The sequence below is a fragment of the Eleginops maclovinus genome, chromosome 11 (assembly GCF_036324505.1).
Source record: "Eleginops maclovinus isolate JMC-PN-2008 ecotype Puerto Natales chromosome 11, JC_Emac_rtc_rv5, whole genome shotgun sequence".
Lineage (NCBI taxonomy): Eukaryota > Metazoa > Chordata > Actinopteri > Perciformes > Eleginopidae > Eleginops > Eleginops maclovinus.
Window position 1 is genome coordinate 8,384,703 of NC_086359.1, and position 15,566 is coordinate 8,400,268.

A 15,566-nucleotide genomic window follows, 5' to 3' on the forward strand; every position below is an offset into this window, starting at 1 on the left:
CTAAAGTAATTCAATTCAATACAATCTAGAAACACCTTTTCCTTTACTATTTCCATTCTAATAACTTGTGCTGCTCCACCGCTACATTTATTTAACTCTTATAGTTGCTAGTTCACACTTTGAATAAGAAAAGCTTTTGATATTCTTATATATGATACCATAATATATTTCCTAGGATTTTTTTTTTGTGATAAACACAAATCAAGATATTATATAGTTAAATGATAATGTGAGAAAAGCCTTTCTGCAAAATACTTTGAGTAAACAACAATGCATTTGATACTGCATAAGTGCATTTTGCTTATAATAAAAACGTCTGTACTTTAACTTAAACATCACTTAGATTTGTACTTGGAAGGGAATATATTTAGACCATGGGATTTAACTTAACTTCTACTAAAGGAGTACTTTTCCACCCCTGCTAAAAGTGACTGACATTGTGTCAGGCAGCCCACACTGCACAATAATGTTACTAGCTGTATACAACTAATACTGCATGACAGCCTACACAAGTCAGAATGCAGATATTGATAGCCTGATGATCTCGGATTAGGGACTGCCATGTCTGACCTGTGTGCAGTTTAGCAGCCTACTTACAGTTTTGTGGTTTTCACGTGGAATAAGGTGACTCTACCCCTCGCATAGAGCAATTCTGACTCCTTCGACTCACCGTAGGACACCGGAAGTAGCAGCAGCGCGGGTTGCGTATGAACAATATTTCGCGGGAGTTACCTATAGCCAGGCTATCTGCTGCTGTCAACACGGACAATAACAGTTACTAAATTCAAAACGCAATGAGTTTGTGGGTGGACAAATATCGTCCGACTTCCCTCGGGAAACTAGACTACCATAAAACCCAGGCGACTCAGCTGAAAAACCTGGTAAGATAAACAACCTGCATGCTGGGGTTAATGTGTATTTAGGCTATGTTAGCATTAGCTTCACGAGCAATAGGAGCATAAAGGCTAGTATTATGTTGTTAAATGTGCTATACCAAGTTATATGATGCTATGTAAGCACTGTTCACCCGGTCATTAATGCAACTTGAGGTCACTTTGTCCTTGGTAGCATTGGCCACCTTATTTCGATGTTAAAGTGAGATAAAGTACACAAAATATTGAGTCATTTGAGAAACTGTATATCTAGAATCGTCAAACAATGCCCTACCGTTTCTTCAATGTTTGCATGAATGTAATGATGGTTTTTAGAAAAAGCTAATCATGAAATGAAGGACCCGAGTCAGCTGTCGTTACTAAGCAACACACACCAGCCTTCATAAATGTAACGACTGACAATAAGACATCGGATATCCCAGTGAACGCCAAGGCATTGTTATAAATCAAAACGTCTTTTATAAATGTCTGTTTTTAGGTTCAGTGTGGCGACTTCCCTCACTTGCTGGTGTACGGGCCCTCGGGAGCGGGGAAGAAGACCCGCATCATGTGCCTGCTGAGGGAGCTGTATGGAGCTGGGGTGGAGAAGCTCCGCATAGAGCACCAGACCATCGTGGTGAGAGGGAAATTCAGGACTTACTGCATAACAATACACCACTAACAAACAGTTCCTACAGACATCTCACCCTCATGGGATTGAAATCAAATGTTGAGTGCTTACCCGCATCCCTGCTTTCTGTTTTTTTTGTGTGTCTCCAGGCTCCCTCAAAGAAGAAGATAGAGATTAACACAATAGCCAGCAACTACCACTTGGAAGTCAACCCCAGGTAACTAAATGATGAATAAGTAGCTATTTATTCTAGTATTGTTCTTTAGATGCAGCTGCACTTGACTATTCCACTTCATTTCATAGAAAATTGTTGCAATTTTGTTCACTTTAAGTTTTTGACAGCTGTAGTTGAGGGTTAGTCTGCAGGTAAAGGTTTTAGCAATAAATACTTGTGGCTGAGGACGATATAGCAGAAAAGTACAGCCTATTTTGTGTGATTCAATCACCAAACTTAATTTGATTTAGCAGGTATTTTAAAAGGAATATAGTTGATATTGGGGAATTTAAAAGAAATGCTACTTTTCCTCTAGCTTTGCTTTCTTAATGTCTTGTTGTTTAGCACAAAAAAAGATTGTTATAGTTTTTCTCAAAGGACAAGTGATTCGCAGAGATGTATGCTGCAGCAGATGCAAAAAATGTAAGTATTGTGAGTATGTTAAGTATTTCTTTCTTTTTAACAGTGATGCTGGAAACCAGGACCGTGTGGTGATTCAAGAGCTCATAAAAACGGTTGCTCAGTCTCAGCAGATCCAGTCAAGCACCCAGAGAGAGTTCAAAGGTAGGACAGACACAAACGTTTGTTTCGCTCTAATCCGTGAATGCAGCTCGTCTAAAACATGTGGATCTGTGAACATTATCAGGCTGTCACTGTAATCGGCACACCTTTGTTCTCAGTGGTGTTGCTAACAGAGGTGGACAGACTCACGAAGGATGCCCAGCATGCTTTGCGTCGGACAATGGAAAAGTACATGTCTACCTGCCGGCTCATCCTCTGCTCTACCTCCACCTCCAAAGTCATTGGGCCAATTCGGAGCCGTTGCCTGGCTATCAGAGTCCCTCTGCCGAGCACAGAAGAGGTAAGATGGGTTTCAGATTCTAAGGGTAATAATTGAAAATTAGCATATAAAAAAACCTAAAGTTAGATGTGGAATCAGGTTGAAATTCATTCCATTTTCTCATTCCTGTTTGGCAGGTCTGTAATGTATTGACATCAATCTGTAAAAAAGAGGGTCTGCTCCTCCCACCGGAGTTAGCCAAGAATATCTCTGAGAAGTCTGGGCGCAACCTCCGCAAAGCGCTTCTGATGTGTGAGGCCTGCAGAGTGCAGCAGTAAGTAGTGAAGTAATTATCATTCTCCCAGCATTATCCGTAGATTCAGCTTATTTAACCCCTGCCGATCTTTCCCAGGTATCCCTTCTCCGCAGACCAGGACGTCCCGGAGACAGACTGGGAGGTGTATCTCAGGGAAACCGCTAATGCCATCGTGAGTCAGCAGAGCCCTCAGAGGTACGAGGCAAAGAGAAAGAGGCTGTTTAGTTGGTTCTGTAGCTAGTAAAGCAAAGTAAATCCGTTTTGTGTTGTTTAAATATTGAATCATCATCTGTTCCAGGTTGTTGGAGGTTCGAGCGAGGCTATACGAGCTGCTGACTCACTGCATCCCTCCTGATATCATCATGAAGGTACAGTTCAATACACCACATCGAAAAGGTTTGCTGTGAAGTTTAAGGTTGTAAGTATTCATTTTCCTCTTCCAATCCTCTTCCAGGGTCTGGTTACAGAGTTGTTGAGTAACTGCGACGGCCAGCTGAAGACAGAGGTGGCCCAAATGGCAGCGTACTATGAACACAGACTGCAGCTGGGCAACAAAGCTATCTACCACCTCGAGGCCTTCACTGCCAAATTCATGGCCATCTACAAGAAATTCATGGAAGACGGTCTGGATGCCATGATGTTTTGATTCTGAATGGACTTAAAATACTGATGCTTTTCCTGGCAGGATTTCAACAGCCCTTGTTGATTACCTAAAATTCTTTCAGTGGATTTGATGGGGATTTAAATGTGTATTCTGTAAGGCATAGCGGTGATTATTGCCATAACTCACCCTAGAATGAATCGTGATTGTCTTACAGTTCAAGACTTTATGCTATTAATGGCTACCCTCAGCACTGTACACCATGTGTAAACCTTGAACTTCCACTATAGTGGTGTCAACAAACCCAGAAATGAGCTGTTTTGATAGAAGCACTTGCAGGCAATCAGTTGTAATATGATATGACACAAGAGAAATAAATGTTTTCATACAAATATGCATCAGAACAATACATTGCATTGCTTATTAAAAAAGGCTGGTGTTGCTCTCTGTAAATAACCAGACGTATATTTTATGAAACGACCCTGCCTGTAACACAGTCTAATGTTGCTCAAATGTAGAACTGGAAACATGGGGAGGGATTGGGGGGATTAATACAACTGAAGTGAAGTAAAGGTGATTATTTTTTTCTAACCTTATGTTCAAATTGAGCACTAAGAACAGACAAACTCATTAAGGCACAAAACTGCATAAACAACATACGTCAAGAGTAAAATAGTCTTATCCAAACATCCAATTTTACATTTGAAACCTACTATTCACAGGTTTCCTCTGGATAACTTCTGCTTTGAAGTGTATGGAAAAACTTGGTTGGAGTGCAAGAGGTCTCAAAAAATGGAAACCTCTAATGGGTGACCTTTGTTTGAAAGGTCACAAACAAACAGTTTTGAAAAAGCAACATTTAGCAGTTTAAGTCTGTAGGTGATTGGACCACTTTTCAGACTTCATTCAACATGAAGGTCAAAATAAATCCTATAATTTAGACTACACTGCTGAACAACTAGCTCATTTTCTTTCTTCCATAAAAACAGAACAGTCACTCATCAGTAACACTCCTTGTGTCTCTTGGCTGTGTAGTAGATAATGAGGCCCAGGGTGATCAGCACCCCTGAACCTACCAGCGTCAGGAAGCCCACCACGGGCGTCTTGACCAGCACATGGCAGCCGAGGCAGGGCTCAGGCATGCTGGGACATTGCTGCGGCGGCGCTCCCTGGATGGGGAAGCCGTTGTGCTGGATGATGTTGCGGTAGTTGGAGAGAGAGGCCTTGATGATGACCTCTTTGTGAACGGAGCCGTACATGCCGAAGCCCGGGTCTCTTTCGTCGCTCAGGGCGTACGCAAAGTAGCCCTTCAGGTTTACTCCGTCCAGTGTGTACGCTAGGGGGTGGGGGGGCAACATGTGAGAGGGTCAATATTCATTTTCAGGGACTCGTAAGTGCATGTGGACGTGAGTTGGTGGGCTGGGTTACCCTTTACCTTTAAAGCTCCCCTGTTTATCATGTATGGGTAAGCATATAAACCTAGAATAGCAGAACCAGTTACATGTGTTGATAACTGCACAGTAACATCGCCGTCAAGAAAAATGTGTCATTACGACTGTAGTGTTGTCATTCAATTGAAGTTATTTAGCAGCTACATCAATAAAGATCTCGTATCTGCTTAGAGCTACATATGAGTGTGTTGTAAGGGATTCATTATGATGCTTTACTATTAAGAGTTGCCAAAAAATATATAGCACGTAAATCCTTTCCAAACATCCCTTCAAAAGCAGAAGTGTTTACAACTGAGAAAAGTAACTACAAATGATTACAAGTACATCTACATTTGTACTTATGTGTTTACTTTGAACCCAATTTGTACCACTTTCATCATATTTTTGGAGCATTTAGTGTGGCTTTCAAACATTGCAAACAGAGGTTTTTACATAATAGGAATTCACAAAGTTCACATTTCTAGGTCACAACTAAAAGAAGTCTTTCAAAGATCAAACCAGATGTTTCATAAAGCTTTCAACATACAAAGTACTAATGAATGAATTCCTTATAAGTTACGGTACAGTCTAAATAAAATATACATACATAAATACTAAAGGTTTTCGTTTGGGTAGTGACGCCTAGTGGTGACAGAGCAAACTGCAACAAACAGCTTGACACACCATGCACTTCATCGCATGACACTGCAGTGTTTGCAAGTGCCAACCGAGGTCTTCCCTGAGTTTACCCCAATAAACTTGACAAGGACACGTAGTTGAAAAGCGAGTAACCTTGACTCCCCAATTCAAGTGCAGAGTGTGTCTCTGTTGATATTTTTACATGTGTGTTTTCTGAGTCAGCTGACTATTCAGAGGGCAGTGACCTAAATAGATGTCTAATAATTAAGCCATACAGAGGCCAAGGGGGAAAACTTCAATCACCTGTAAAGGATTGATCATGCAGTGCACAGATGCAGTGATAACAGTACGCAAGGGTAATGCATTAATACAAAAAAGCTCAACAGTAGATGTGTGTGGTCTCACCTTTCAGGGCCTCGTTGATGTAGTTGTACAGGTAGTAGACTCTCAGACTGTCTTTGAAGCGGGCCGGGTCTTCCTGGACCCCATTAGCCATCACATAGACAGGAACATCACAGTAGTGCTCCCTCACCTTACATGGCAGAAGTCAAGAAAAGAAATCTCAATGATCATGGTGTGAGAATCAAAATTAGAATTCCTTTATGCGTCACGCAAAGGGGAAATTATCATTGAACCATAAAACCATGAATGAGTTAGTCACATATGTTGCCTTCTACAAATAATGTGCAGACTGCAATTTGTATATTGCACTTGTTAATATTTGTATATAATTTCAACAAAATTAAGATTAAATTCTGATGAATTGTTCAGCCCTAATTAATGTGCAACTCCTCTTCATTTTTAAAAGTTTAACTGCTGGACACGAGATGTCTCATACATCTTGTGAAGTACATTTTTGGTGTGCATAGAGAAGTTAAATAATAATCCAAACACATTTTTGAGGGGGAAACAGTGAAGTATGAGTGATGGTGTTGTAGTAGCAGGGAAAATCTAAATTTTTCTTGGTTGTCTCCATTCAAACCCTCTCTGCTCTGTCAATATACCTACTACTAATGGTTTTTGTATAGTAAATAAAAGGACAGATCACTCAAAAGTAAACTTTAATACTATTCATAAGTCTGTGCAAAACTAGTCTCACCCAGTTGAGGGCTTTCCTCAGGCCCCAGGGCACAACAGGCCTCGGGGACATGATCCATGTGGTGTCGATCATGTGCTGGACCTCCAGCATGGCTGTGTACGTGTAGCTGCAAACATGGAGAGGATACAGAAAACATGTGTCATGGAAAGCATTCTCATTTCATGCATGTCTCTAAGATGCTGGACGTGTCACTACATCAGGGCAAAATACAGTATGTGTCCAGTGGCATAGAGATTAACAAGCAAACCTCTCTTTCTCCACCGTCATAATAGAGGAACAACATATATATTTTAACTTACGAGTCTTCCTTGGCATGGGTCACCAACTTGGTACTGAAGTGACTGATGGCAAAGAAGTCATATGTCCCTTTGACCAGCTGTCTGTCCTCCTCATTGAACACTGGCAAGCTGTAGAAAAACACAGAATAAATATAAAAGGAGATGATAAATCCTGTACAAAATAGTGGTTTCGGTTTGCCACGTTCCCTTTTATCTGTTTATACGTCTCACCATTTATGTTAAATTTTTTCTACAACATCATGATCAACTGATATCCCAACATATTACGACTTTGAATAATCACAGTAATAATCCAACACTTAAATAATGACAGAGGCTAAAGGATCTGTTGAAATGTCTTCATTGTGAAAGTGTATTCTATAGCCAACAAAGCGGCTGTATGAATTAAATATTTATACTCAAGTGAGTTGAGCTGACGCAGCCAGCTTCTCATCCCCAGAGGATAGTCTCCACTGCCAAAGATCGGCTCTGCAAACCAGCCAACGCGGAAATCTAAAACCCTTTTAGCTGGCTCCACGTCTTCACGGCTGAACGAGAACGCCGGCTCCACCCAGTCCATGTGCAGAGCTAGAGACACCTGAGACACAAAACATGGACGTACAGATCTGTGTCATTTAAATTCTTCTAGTGACTGACGTGATTCAACCCATGCATAGTTAATGACATCTTTTAAATGTAGTATGCCACTGATTAAAAGTCATTGTCAATTTGGGGAACGGGTTGGTGTTGTATTCCACACTACTCAGAAAGAGTCATTTATGTTATGAAATAGTGAAAACAGCAAGATAGCATAGGTAAACAGACAAAAACACATGTTCACAAAACTCCCTTGCAGAAAATCCGTTAAAAAACATATCGCTATGCTAGCTAATTCAATTCTCACATCAAAACAAAAATAACAAAGAAGTTAGATCAAAAGAGTAAAATAAATATGCCTCTACTGACCTTTCCTCCCTGTGTGTGTCTGAACTCGCAGTCGTATGCGTGCCAGGCCAGAGCGTGCGCCCGCAGCATCTGATGGCCCTCCTGGTAGCTCACCATGTCATCGTTGGGCTCATTCAGGGTGATCCACATCTTCACATGGGCCCCTAATTCTCTGTAACAGAGTCTGGCATAGTCTGCAAACGCCTCTGGAGTCTCCCTGAGAGAAGACTTGACCTTTAATCTCTGAGATATCACTAAACCCACTGATATATTTGAACTGTTGATAATGGAAAAATACAATGTATTGGCATTCTCATTTCTTTCGGCACATTGAGGGCTGCTGTGATAAATGTAAAAAAATCTCCTTAGATCTATCTCTTTATTACAGGAAAAGTAAATATGACACCATGGCAGCAAGTGAGAGCAGCTTTGAGAGCAGAGAACAGACTGTTCCTGGGAAGGTAAATGACTCATATTGACTTTAACATCAGATCACAAATCAGCTGAAATTGCTAATCGCCATACCTGGATGTTTATTAGTTGGATGTTTGGAACAGATTTACAAGTTTTCACAGTCATGCTCTACAGTAAGGTTGATTCAAATGTGATTTCAAATGAGAAAACTGGATGTAGAAAGATTTTACCCCACCTGTTGAGCCACTTGTTGGCTGTGTCCAGCGGGGCGGGCAGGCTGCTGCGCTGCCGGGTGTGGTGCCACAGAGTGACCACGGGTGTGACGTTGGCCTGCAGCAGCTGATGGGTGAAGCAGCGGTAGTAACCCAGCAGGGTGGTGTTGGGATGAGCCACATCACCTGTAGGCACCACAGCTGACCAGTTGAGGGAGAAGTGGAAGTGGTTCACCCCCACCTTCTGGATTTCATCCACCTGCGGTACAGAGAGGGGGGAGGATAAACATGTAGCACTTTACTCCCTGATGAAACAACACACATACAACCCAATGAATTGAGTTCAAAGTACATTATTAAAGAAAAAAGGTTGTATTCTCTCAGACTGAACATTGATTAAAGTACACCTACCTGTTGTCGGACGGTGGCGTAATCTGCACAGTGTGTGGTTCGGCGCACAGGGGGGGCAGTGAAGCCCTCCAGCTTCATCAGCTCTCCGTTGTTGGAGATGTTCCACAAGTAAACACTGGGGTCTGCAAACTGGCTGGGCGTGGTCTCCACCTGACATGACATGAGCAAATATATATATATAGTATATGGGAAAAAAGAAGAAACACATCAATGAAAACATGCACTCGCTCACCCCGTTACCCTGCGCTACGTAAACACACATATCAAAAGCAAAAAGGGTCCGAATCAATAATAACTGTTGCTCCTGTTTTAGCTCATCTGCATGGTGTGAGGATATGTGGTTTATGATTAAGAGAGGATTCATCGTCACAGCTGTTTCTAAAGCTGGACTTTCACCATGATAAGTCATTTAAAAAAAGTAAAGTGCTGAACTTGAAACTCAGAAAAGGAGAGGAATCACAGGTGCCAACTTCATTTCTCACAACAGCAGAGTATAAAATAGTAATAATAACAACAGTAATATTAATAGGACTTCCTTTTTGCAGAGTTGACATAACTTTACACTTCAGTAAATATTAGTGAGGTCTATACTCACTCTCTTAACCGAGAGTTAATACACGGTTAATGTTTTCTCAAGTTCCTCTATTTCTGAGGAAGTATTCTTGTTTCATTATCAGACCTCTGCCCTTTGGCAACTCCCCTTTTCTTCCAAAACACACTTTAACATCACACACACACACACACACACACACACACACACACACACACACACACACACACACACACACACACACACACACACACATATACTGTACCTGTATGGAGTTGGCAGACACCCCCCAGGCAAAATCACACGGAAATATTCCCTGTGCTGGTCTGTTCTCTGGGAGCTCTGGGAAACCGTTCCTCTGGATGACGTTTCTTTTGGAATAATAAAACATTCAACACAATTCTATGTCTGACATTATCATATGTGGCACTAGGTGCAAAGCGTAATCAGAAAGGTCATCTGCATATCTGCATACATTGGAGATTCATTGTTTTGTAAAAAGTCCCCACATGATAAAATGTACCTGTAAAAGGTGGCAGATGTCTTTGGCTCCCTTTTCATGTCAAGAGTGTTGAAGTCAACATAGTAAAGTCCCCGTCGTATCCCATATTCCCTGTGCCACTCGAAGCCGTCTATCAGAGACCAGGCTGTGTATCCAATCACGTTCACTCCGTCTATGATAATTGCTGTTTGGCAAACACAGACAGATGGACAGCAAAGATTCAACTGACATGTTTTTTATTTACTAAAGTTTAATATAAAAGGGTTCATGTTGATCATAGGAAAGAGGAAACAACAGTGTTAAATGGATATCAGACTCTGTCATTGGGTAACGATTATTTTCATTATTGTTTGATCTTTTGTTCTATAACATCTATGAAAATAGTTTTTTAAAAAAAGGTTAATTGAAGTTTCTCAAAGTACAAGATTATGTCTTTGACAATAGTTTAATATGAAATAAAATAGATAAAAGCTTGGAATATTCATACTTACTGAGGCTGAAAACAGTATTTTTTGCACAATCGTGCACAATTGATTGATTGACTAGTTGCCAATTATTTAATCTAGTAAACATTGCATTTATCAGAACTCACATTTTAGTGCCTCTGCGATGAACCTCTTGAGGTAGTACATGTGTTTTGGGTCTTCCGTCTTAGTATTGCCAAGAACGTACCTGTGTTGAGAAGTAGTTAAAACCAGATGTTCCAGCACACCAGGAGAGACAACAACATCATGGAGTAAATAACCCAACATCCACACCTACCAACCACTCTGCACCACAAAGATGGGCGGCTTGTCGTACTCTGCGTTCACCCAGTAGAGCAGCATCCTCAGGTCCAGATCCTCCTGCTGCCCAAACTTCAGGCTGTCGTTGATGAGCTGGAAGCTCAAGGCCGCTCCGTGAGAGAGGGCAAAGAAGTCGGCTGTCCCGCTCACCTGCGCCCTCTCCTCCGGGGTGAAGGAGGGAAGCCGGGAGCCCAGCCTCTCCTTCATGCAGGGAGGGTAGTCTCCGTCTGTGAACAGAGGCCGGGCGAACCAGCCTAGGACGTGATCCAGGGAGCACTGACACTCTCGCAGGCTCTCCAGGCGAGTGCGGCTGGGCTTGATCCAGTGAGAGGCCAGTGCCATGGACAGCTTGCCCTGCTGACGGGGGCGGTAGTGCCGGTCGTAGAGATGCCACACAGCGGCATGAGCCTTCAGAAGAGAAATGATGGGTAGACAGAGGAGGAGAAGATAGGGTTTGAGTGGATGTTAGGTATTAAATGGTGACAGTCAGCGATGGTGAGGGTTGTGCAGTTCAAAGCCCTTTACATATGAATGCAAAACAGACAACTGAAAGGTGTACTGCAAAACACAGGAAGACTTCTGCAACTCAAAATAAAAGAGAGATCGAAAGAAAAGTAAACATTGATTGACTATAAGACTTAAGAATGTAAAAAAACCTGATAAGATAAACAAACACAGTAATTAAAAGCAGTATTGGAAAGTACACTAAGGCTACTGTCCTCAATGGTCATTAATTCGTGTTCATGTAAGAGTATGTCCACGTTATGGTTATTTTCTTGCAACATTTCAGAGGAGATTGGTTTAGTTTTTCCGAACTTTGCTACATAGCTACATACAAACAAAAAAACCTCACCTTAAGGAGAATATGTCCGACCCGGAACGGGAGATCAGGGTCGTTTTTTATCCCGGGAGCAACGACTCCGGTGTCATACCCGTGCCTTGCCACCACAAACGGGTTGTCAATGGTGATCCAGAACTTCACATCATCCCCGAAAGTCTGGAAACAGAAATCTGCGTAGTCTTTAAAAATCCCAATGAGCTCCGGATTGCTCCAGCCGCCTAGGGTCTGCTGGAGGTGGTCGGGCAGGTCCCAGTGGTAGAGCGTGACCACCGGCTGCACACGGATCTCCTTTAGCTTCTTGATGAGGGTCCGGTAGTAGTTGGTGCCGATCTCGTTGTAACTCCCGCGGGTGCCGTTGGGAAAAATCCGCGACCACGACAGGGAGAACCTGTAGTGGCTGACCCCGAGCTGTCTGATGGCTCTGATGTCAGCGTGTATGTTGTGATAGCTGTCGCTACCAACGTCCCCGGTGGCCATCCGGTTCCCACCGCGCGTAAAAGTGTCCCAAATGGAGAGCCCCTTGCCGTCCTTCTCAAACGCGCCCTCCACCTGGTACGCAGCCGTGCCAACGGCCCACATGAAGTCCTTGGGGAAGGTATCATAGAGGAAAGCCTTATCTCCAGGATAAGGCAGCTTTCTGAAACGTCCCCACGTTTTTAAACCAGCGTTGGGCTTTGCTGCCGCAGAGGTAAAGGCCAGAAATGTCAGAAGGGCGAGTAGACGGCTCATAGTGCCTGTGAATACTGGCTTCTGATGTCCACTTTTGAACTCTTATCGTCATTTAACCATGCTTGGAGTCTTTGGTGACTAAGCAGCGGGCTGTGTAGTGCAGTCAGCCAGCTGTGAACCCACCACACGCTGCCTCTACACATCTATCAATTATTAGCCAAAGCACCTGACGCACGAAGGTCTCCAGGCACAACATGATGTTAAGTGCCCAAATGGCCAATTGCTTACAAAGCAGGGACACATTACTGTAACATGTAACACAATTGATCCAATGATTTGTTTAACTTAGAGTAATTTATTTTTCTTTCAGGTTAAGGAAGAATTAATTTGTGCTTTTTCTTCAAAATGTGCACTTTTACCTTAGTTTATTAATAATACATCCAGGACAGAAAGGGAGAGAGACCCAGGTGCAAAAGCCTAATATGATCTCAGGGACAGCACCATTATCCTTCAATCTCGGCTGGCAGATCAATTCATAACTCCTTTTAAATGTCACATGTCAAGAGCAAAACGAGAAGTCATCTGCATTTCTCAGGGGATCAGTCAGCGTGTGCAGGCAGATGATGATGGGGGAGAGTAGGGGGTTGGGGGGGTGCTGCGAAGGAGATGATATGCAAACAGTCCTGCTGTGGTCACATTACTTTTTTATCTTCATGCATCAGCTCGGTTGCTTGGAAACTCAGGCCTCTTACTGCTGGCCATCATGGTCCATATAGCACCTGCATAAATAACTGAAGAGTTGTTAGCCTGTTCGATGGATGGTGTGTGTGTGTGTGTGTGTGTGTGTGTGTGTGTGTGTGTGTGTGTGTGTGTGTGTGTGTGTGTGTGTGTGTGTGTGTGTGTGTGTGTCAGATCTCAGAGTGAGGCATGACATCAGAAGATTTGAAGACAGACAAATACAAAATATATAATAGATTAATAAATAAGGAAAATAAAGTTGCAGCCTTGACATTTTGAATTTGGTTTAGAAAGACTTATCATTAAATGACCTGCTTGATTATTCATGAAGACATAAAGATAATATGTTTTGAATTGTCAATAATACTCAACAAATGTTATATTTTTTGGATTAGCAATATACTGGCACCCTGTGCAGCCTGGGCATTTCACCCTGTGTGGCATCCAATGTCATTCAAAATACAAATGTCCAAAATATTAAATGAAATCACAGCCATGTCTTTTAAAATCATGCTCAGCTCAGCATGTGACAGAGAAGAATATGTTGTTATTTATTGTGTTTGCCTTGAAATGCCGGTGGTTTATTGGATGAAGGAAGCAGACTCACGTGAATCATGGCCGGTCATGGATCATCACCAGGGGAAGAACGTGGGTGTTTTTCCACCAAGCCAAATTGCACTGACAGGGTAGTGTGTGTTGTACAATCTGAGCCAATTTGAATATAGGGTTCATGACATGGTCTTGAAGATGTGGGAAAGAAAAGCCCTGACTAAGTGACAAATGTTATATTTAATGCCTAACAGCATATTTGTGTAAATTAGTGATTTGGATAACTTCTGAACAGATTATTTCCTGTGGATATTGCCTCAGAGTTCAGATTTACTGCTGTCTTTAAAGAAATGTTAGTCTTATTCTCTATGATATGTAATTTTTATTTCATTTGTAATTATTAGGCTTTTCTGTCAAATTAAGCCTTTTCTTTTCCCTGACCTACTTTTTTCCAACTGCCCTTAAAATCAAGAAGGCCTTGCCAACCCTATTGAAGCTTTGGTATCCTAAGGGGGTCGAGACCTCCAGGTTGGAAACCGAGGCATTGATAAGATAAGATAAGGTGTACGTTTATTAATCCCTGAGGGGAATTTCCAGCGTTTATGCAGCAACAGATAGAGATAAGAAAAACAGAACAGATTCACACAAAGATATGAAATAAAAGTATAAAAATGATATAAAGATAACGGTTTTAAAACAAACTGTTAGAGCAAAAATTAAATCCAAACTTAAACAGAAAAGTTTAATTATACAGCTGGTTGAATATTTCTATCCACATCAGCCATATAATGTGAACTGTACATATAAAGCAATATGAGATAAGTTAAGCGATGTGATCCTTCTACTCTAAATCGTGCTGTCATGCCCCATGTTTTTTTTTCTTGTTTTGGCCTGAAATCAGAAAAAAGATGCATTTAATCTACTCTTCTCCTTCAAAGGATATCACTCAAATGAGCTCCAAAATAAATTCTCTAGTCATTTTACTCACTCTGCATACCCTGTCGTCACATACACTGTGTTCCAGATACACATACTAAATCTAAACAGGGTTTGACTGCTAGTAAGCACACAGTCCTGTTATGCTGTAGGCCTACACTATTTCCTATCAATTCAACAAAATTAATTAAATATGAAATATACTGACAGCCTGAAAATATCAAACTGCTATAGTGAATGATGGTGAAACAGATTGATGAAATACCGCACTTCAAGTGATAAACTCGCTTCCCAAAAATCCATTATAACGTGACAGTGAACCAGCATGCACAACGTGAAGCCCGAGAAAGAAGCAACGACATCATTAATTTGAAGATTTACACCTGGGACATTACTTAATTCTAATAGATTGGATGGAGATGATTAACTTTTAATGTCCAGACATGTTTGTTTCCAGTTCTAAATATACCCAGTAGGCTAAACTAGAGAGTATGTAAGGACAGCAACAAGCTAGGGTCAAATACGTTTGAGGAAGTGTTATTTTTCTTACTGCTAAACAAAAAGGACAGAATAATAAGATAAGTAGCTTCTCGGGAAGAACGGTGTAAATTAGTTTGTCATATTCGCACGAATCTGACGTTGAGAGTGAAAGCAATACCTGAACTCCAGACTTGTAAACATCTTTCTGCTGAAATGATGCCAAGCAAACAGAAAGTGAGATCAACATTAGGTATTTGTGTTAATTACCGACTAATAATTGCATTGTTATTCAACAGAACTTATTATCAAGTGTCCAAGGCACAGTGTAGTAGCTGGATAATACCTCCAAGTAACTGAGACGAACCACTGCGTCATCTATAACAACAATCATGGAGGGTATATTACAATTAATCCGGTGTTTCATCTCAAGTATATTACATTATCCCTTACTTACCTTCGAACAATTTTAAAAGCATTGTATGTAGGCCATGAAAAACTGTCTTATCTTAAAAGATAAACTGACTTTAAGAATTATTTGATGGTGTTTTTTGCTATCCTACTTAACACGTTGTATCTGTAACACCTGAAGGCATCACAGCTGAGGTTTTCCTGCAGGAAAATGCACACCTGCCTTATCAAAAGACTTCAAGTAGAAAAAAAGAGAAATGGGGCA

At 41.5% G+C, this 15,566-nt stretch overlaps 2 protein-coding genes across 3 annotated transcripts; one reads left to right on the forward strand and one right to left on the reverse strand.

Annotated features, from left to right (window-relative positions):
• Positions 1 to 658: 658 nt before the first annotated feature.
• rfc3 (replication factor C (activator 1) 3) lies at positions 659 to 3,824 on the forward strand. The gene is made up of 9 exons (XM_063896007.1): positions 659 to 881; positions 1,372 to 1,509; positions 1,653 to 1,720; positions 2,184 to 2,281; positions 2,398 to 2,579; positions 2,696 to 2,832; positions 2,911 to 3,009; positions 3,113 to 3,182; positions 3,269 to 3,824. Exons 1-9 carry the CDS (start codon positions 795 to 797, stop codon positions 3,458 to 3,460), a joined length of 1,071 nt encoding a protein of 356 aa, XP_063752077.1. The 5' UTR covers positions 659 to 794; the 3' UTR covers positions 3,461 to 3,824.
• On the reverse strand, positions 3,734 to 12,357 carry kl (klotho). 2 transcript variants are annotated; one of them, XM_063896006.1, is made up of 13 exons: positions 11,534 to 12,357; positions 10,658 to 11,088; positions 10,488 to 10,567; positions 9,917 to 10,067; positions 9,659 to 9,764; positions 8,844 to 8,993; positions 8,456 to 8,691; positions 7,828 to 8,023; positions 7,281 to 7,459; positions 6,883 to 6,990; positions 6,584 to 6,689; positions 5,890 to 6,016; positions 3,734 to 4,751 (listed from the first exon to the last, which is right to left on the reverse strand). In XM_063896006.1, the coding sequence occupies exons 1-13, from the start codon at positions 12,248 to 12,250 to the stop codon at positions 4,417 to 4,419; spliced, it is 2,922 nt and encodes a 973-aa protein (XP_063752076.1). In that variant the 5' UTR covers positions 12,251 to 12,357; the 3' UTR covers positions 3,734 to 4,416. The 2 variants fall into 2 exon arrangements, with proteins under 2 accessions (XP_063752076.1, XP_063752075.1); XM_063896005.1 differs by having other exon boundaries at positions 9,917 to 10,079.
• Between the last annotated feature and the right edge of the window lie 3,209 nt (positions 12,358 to 15,566).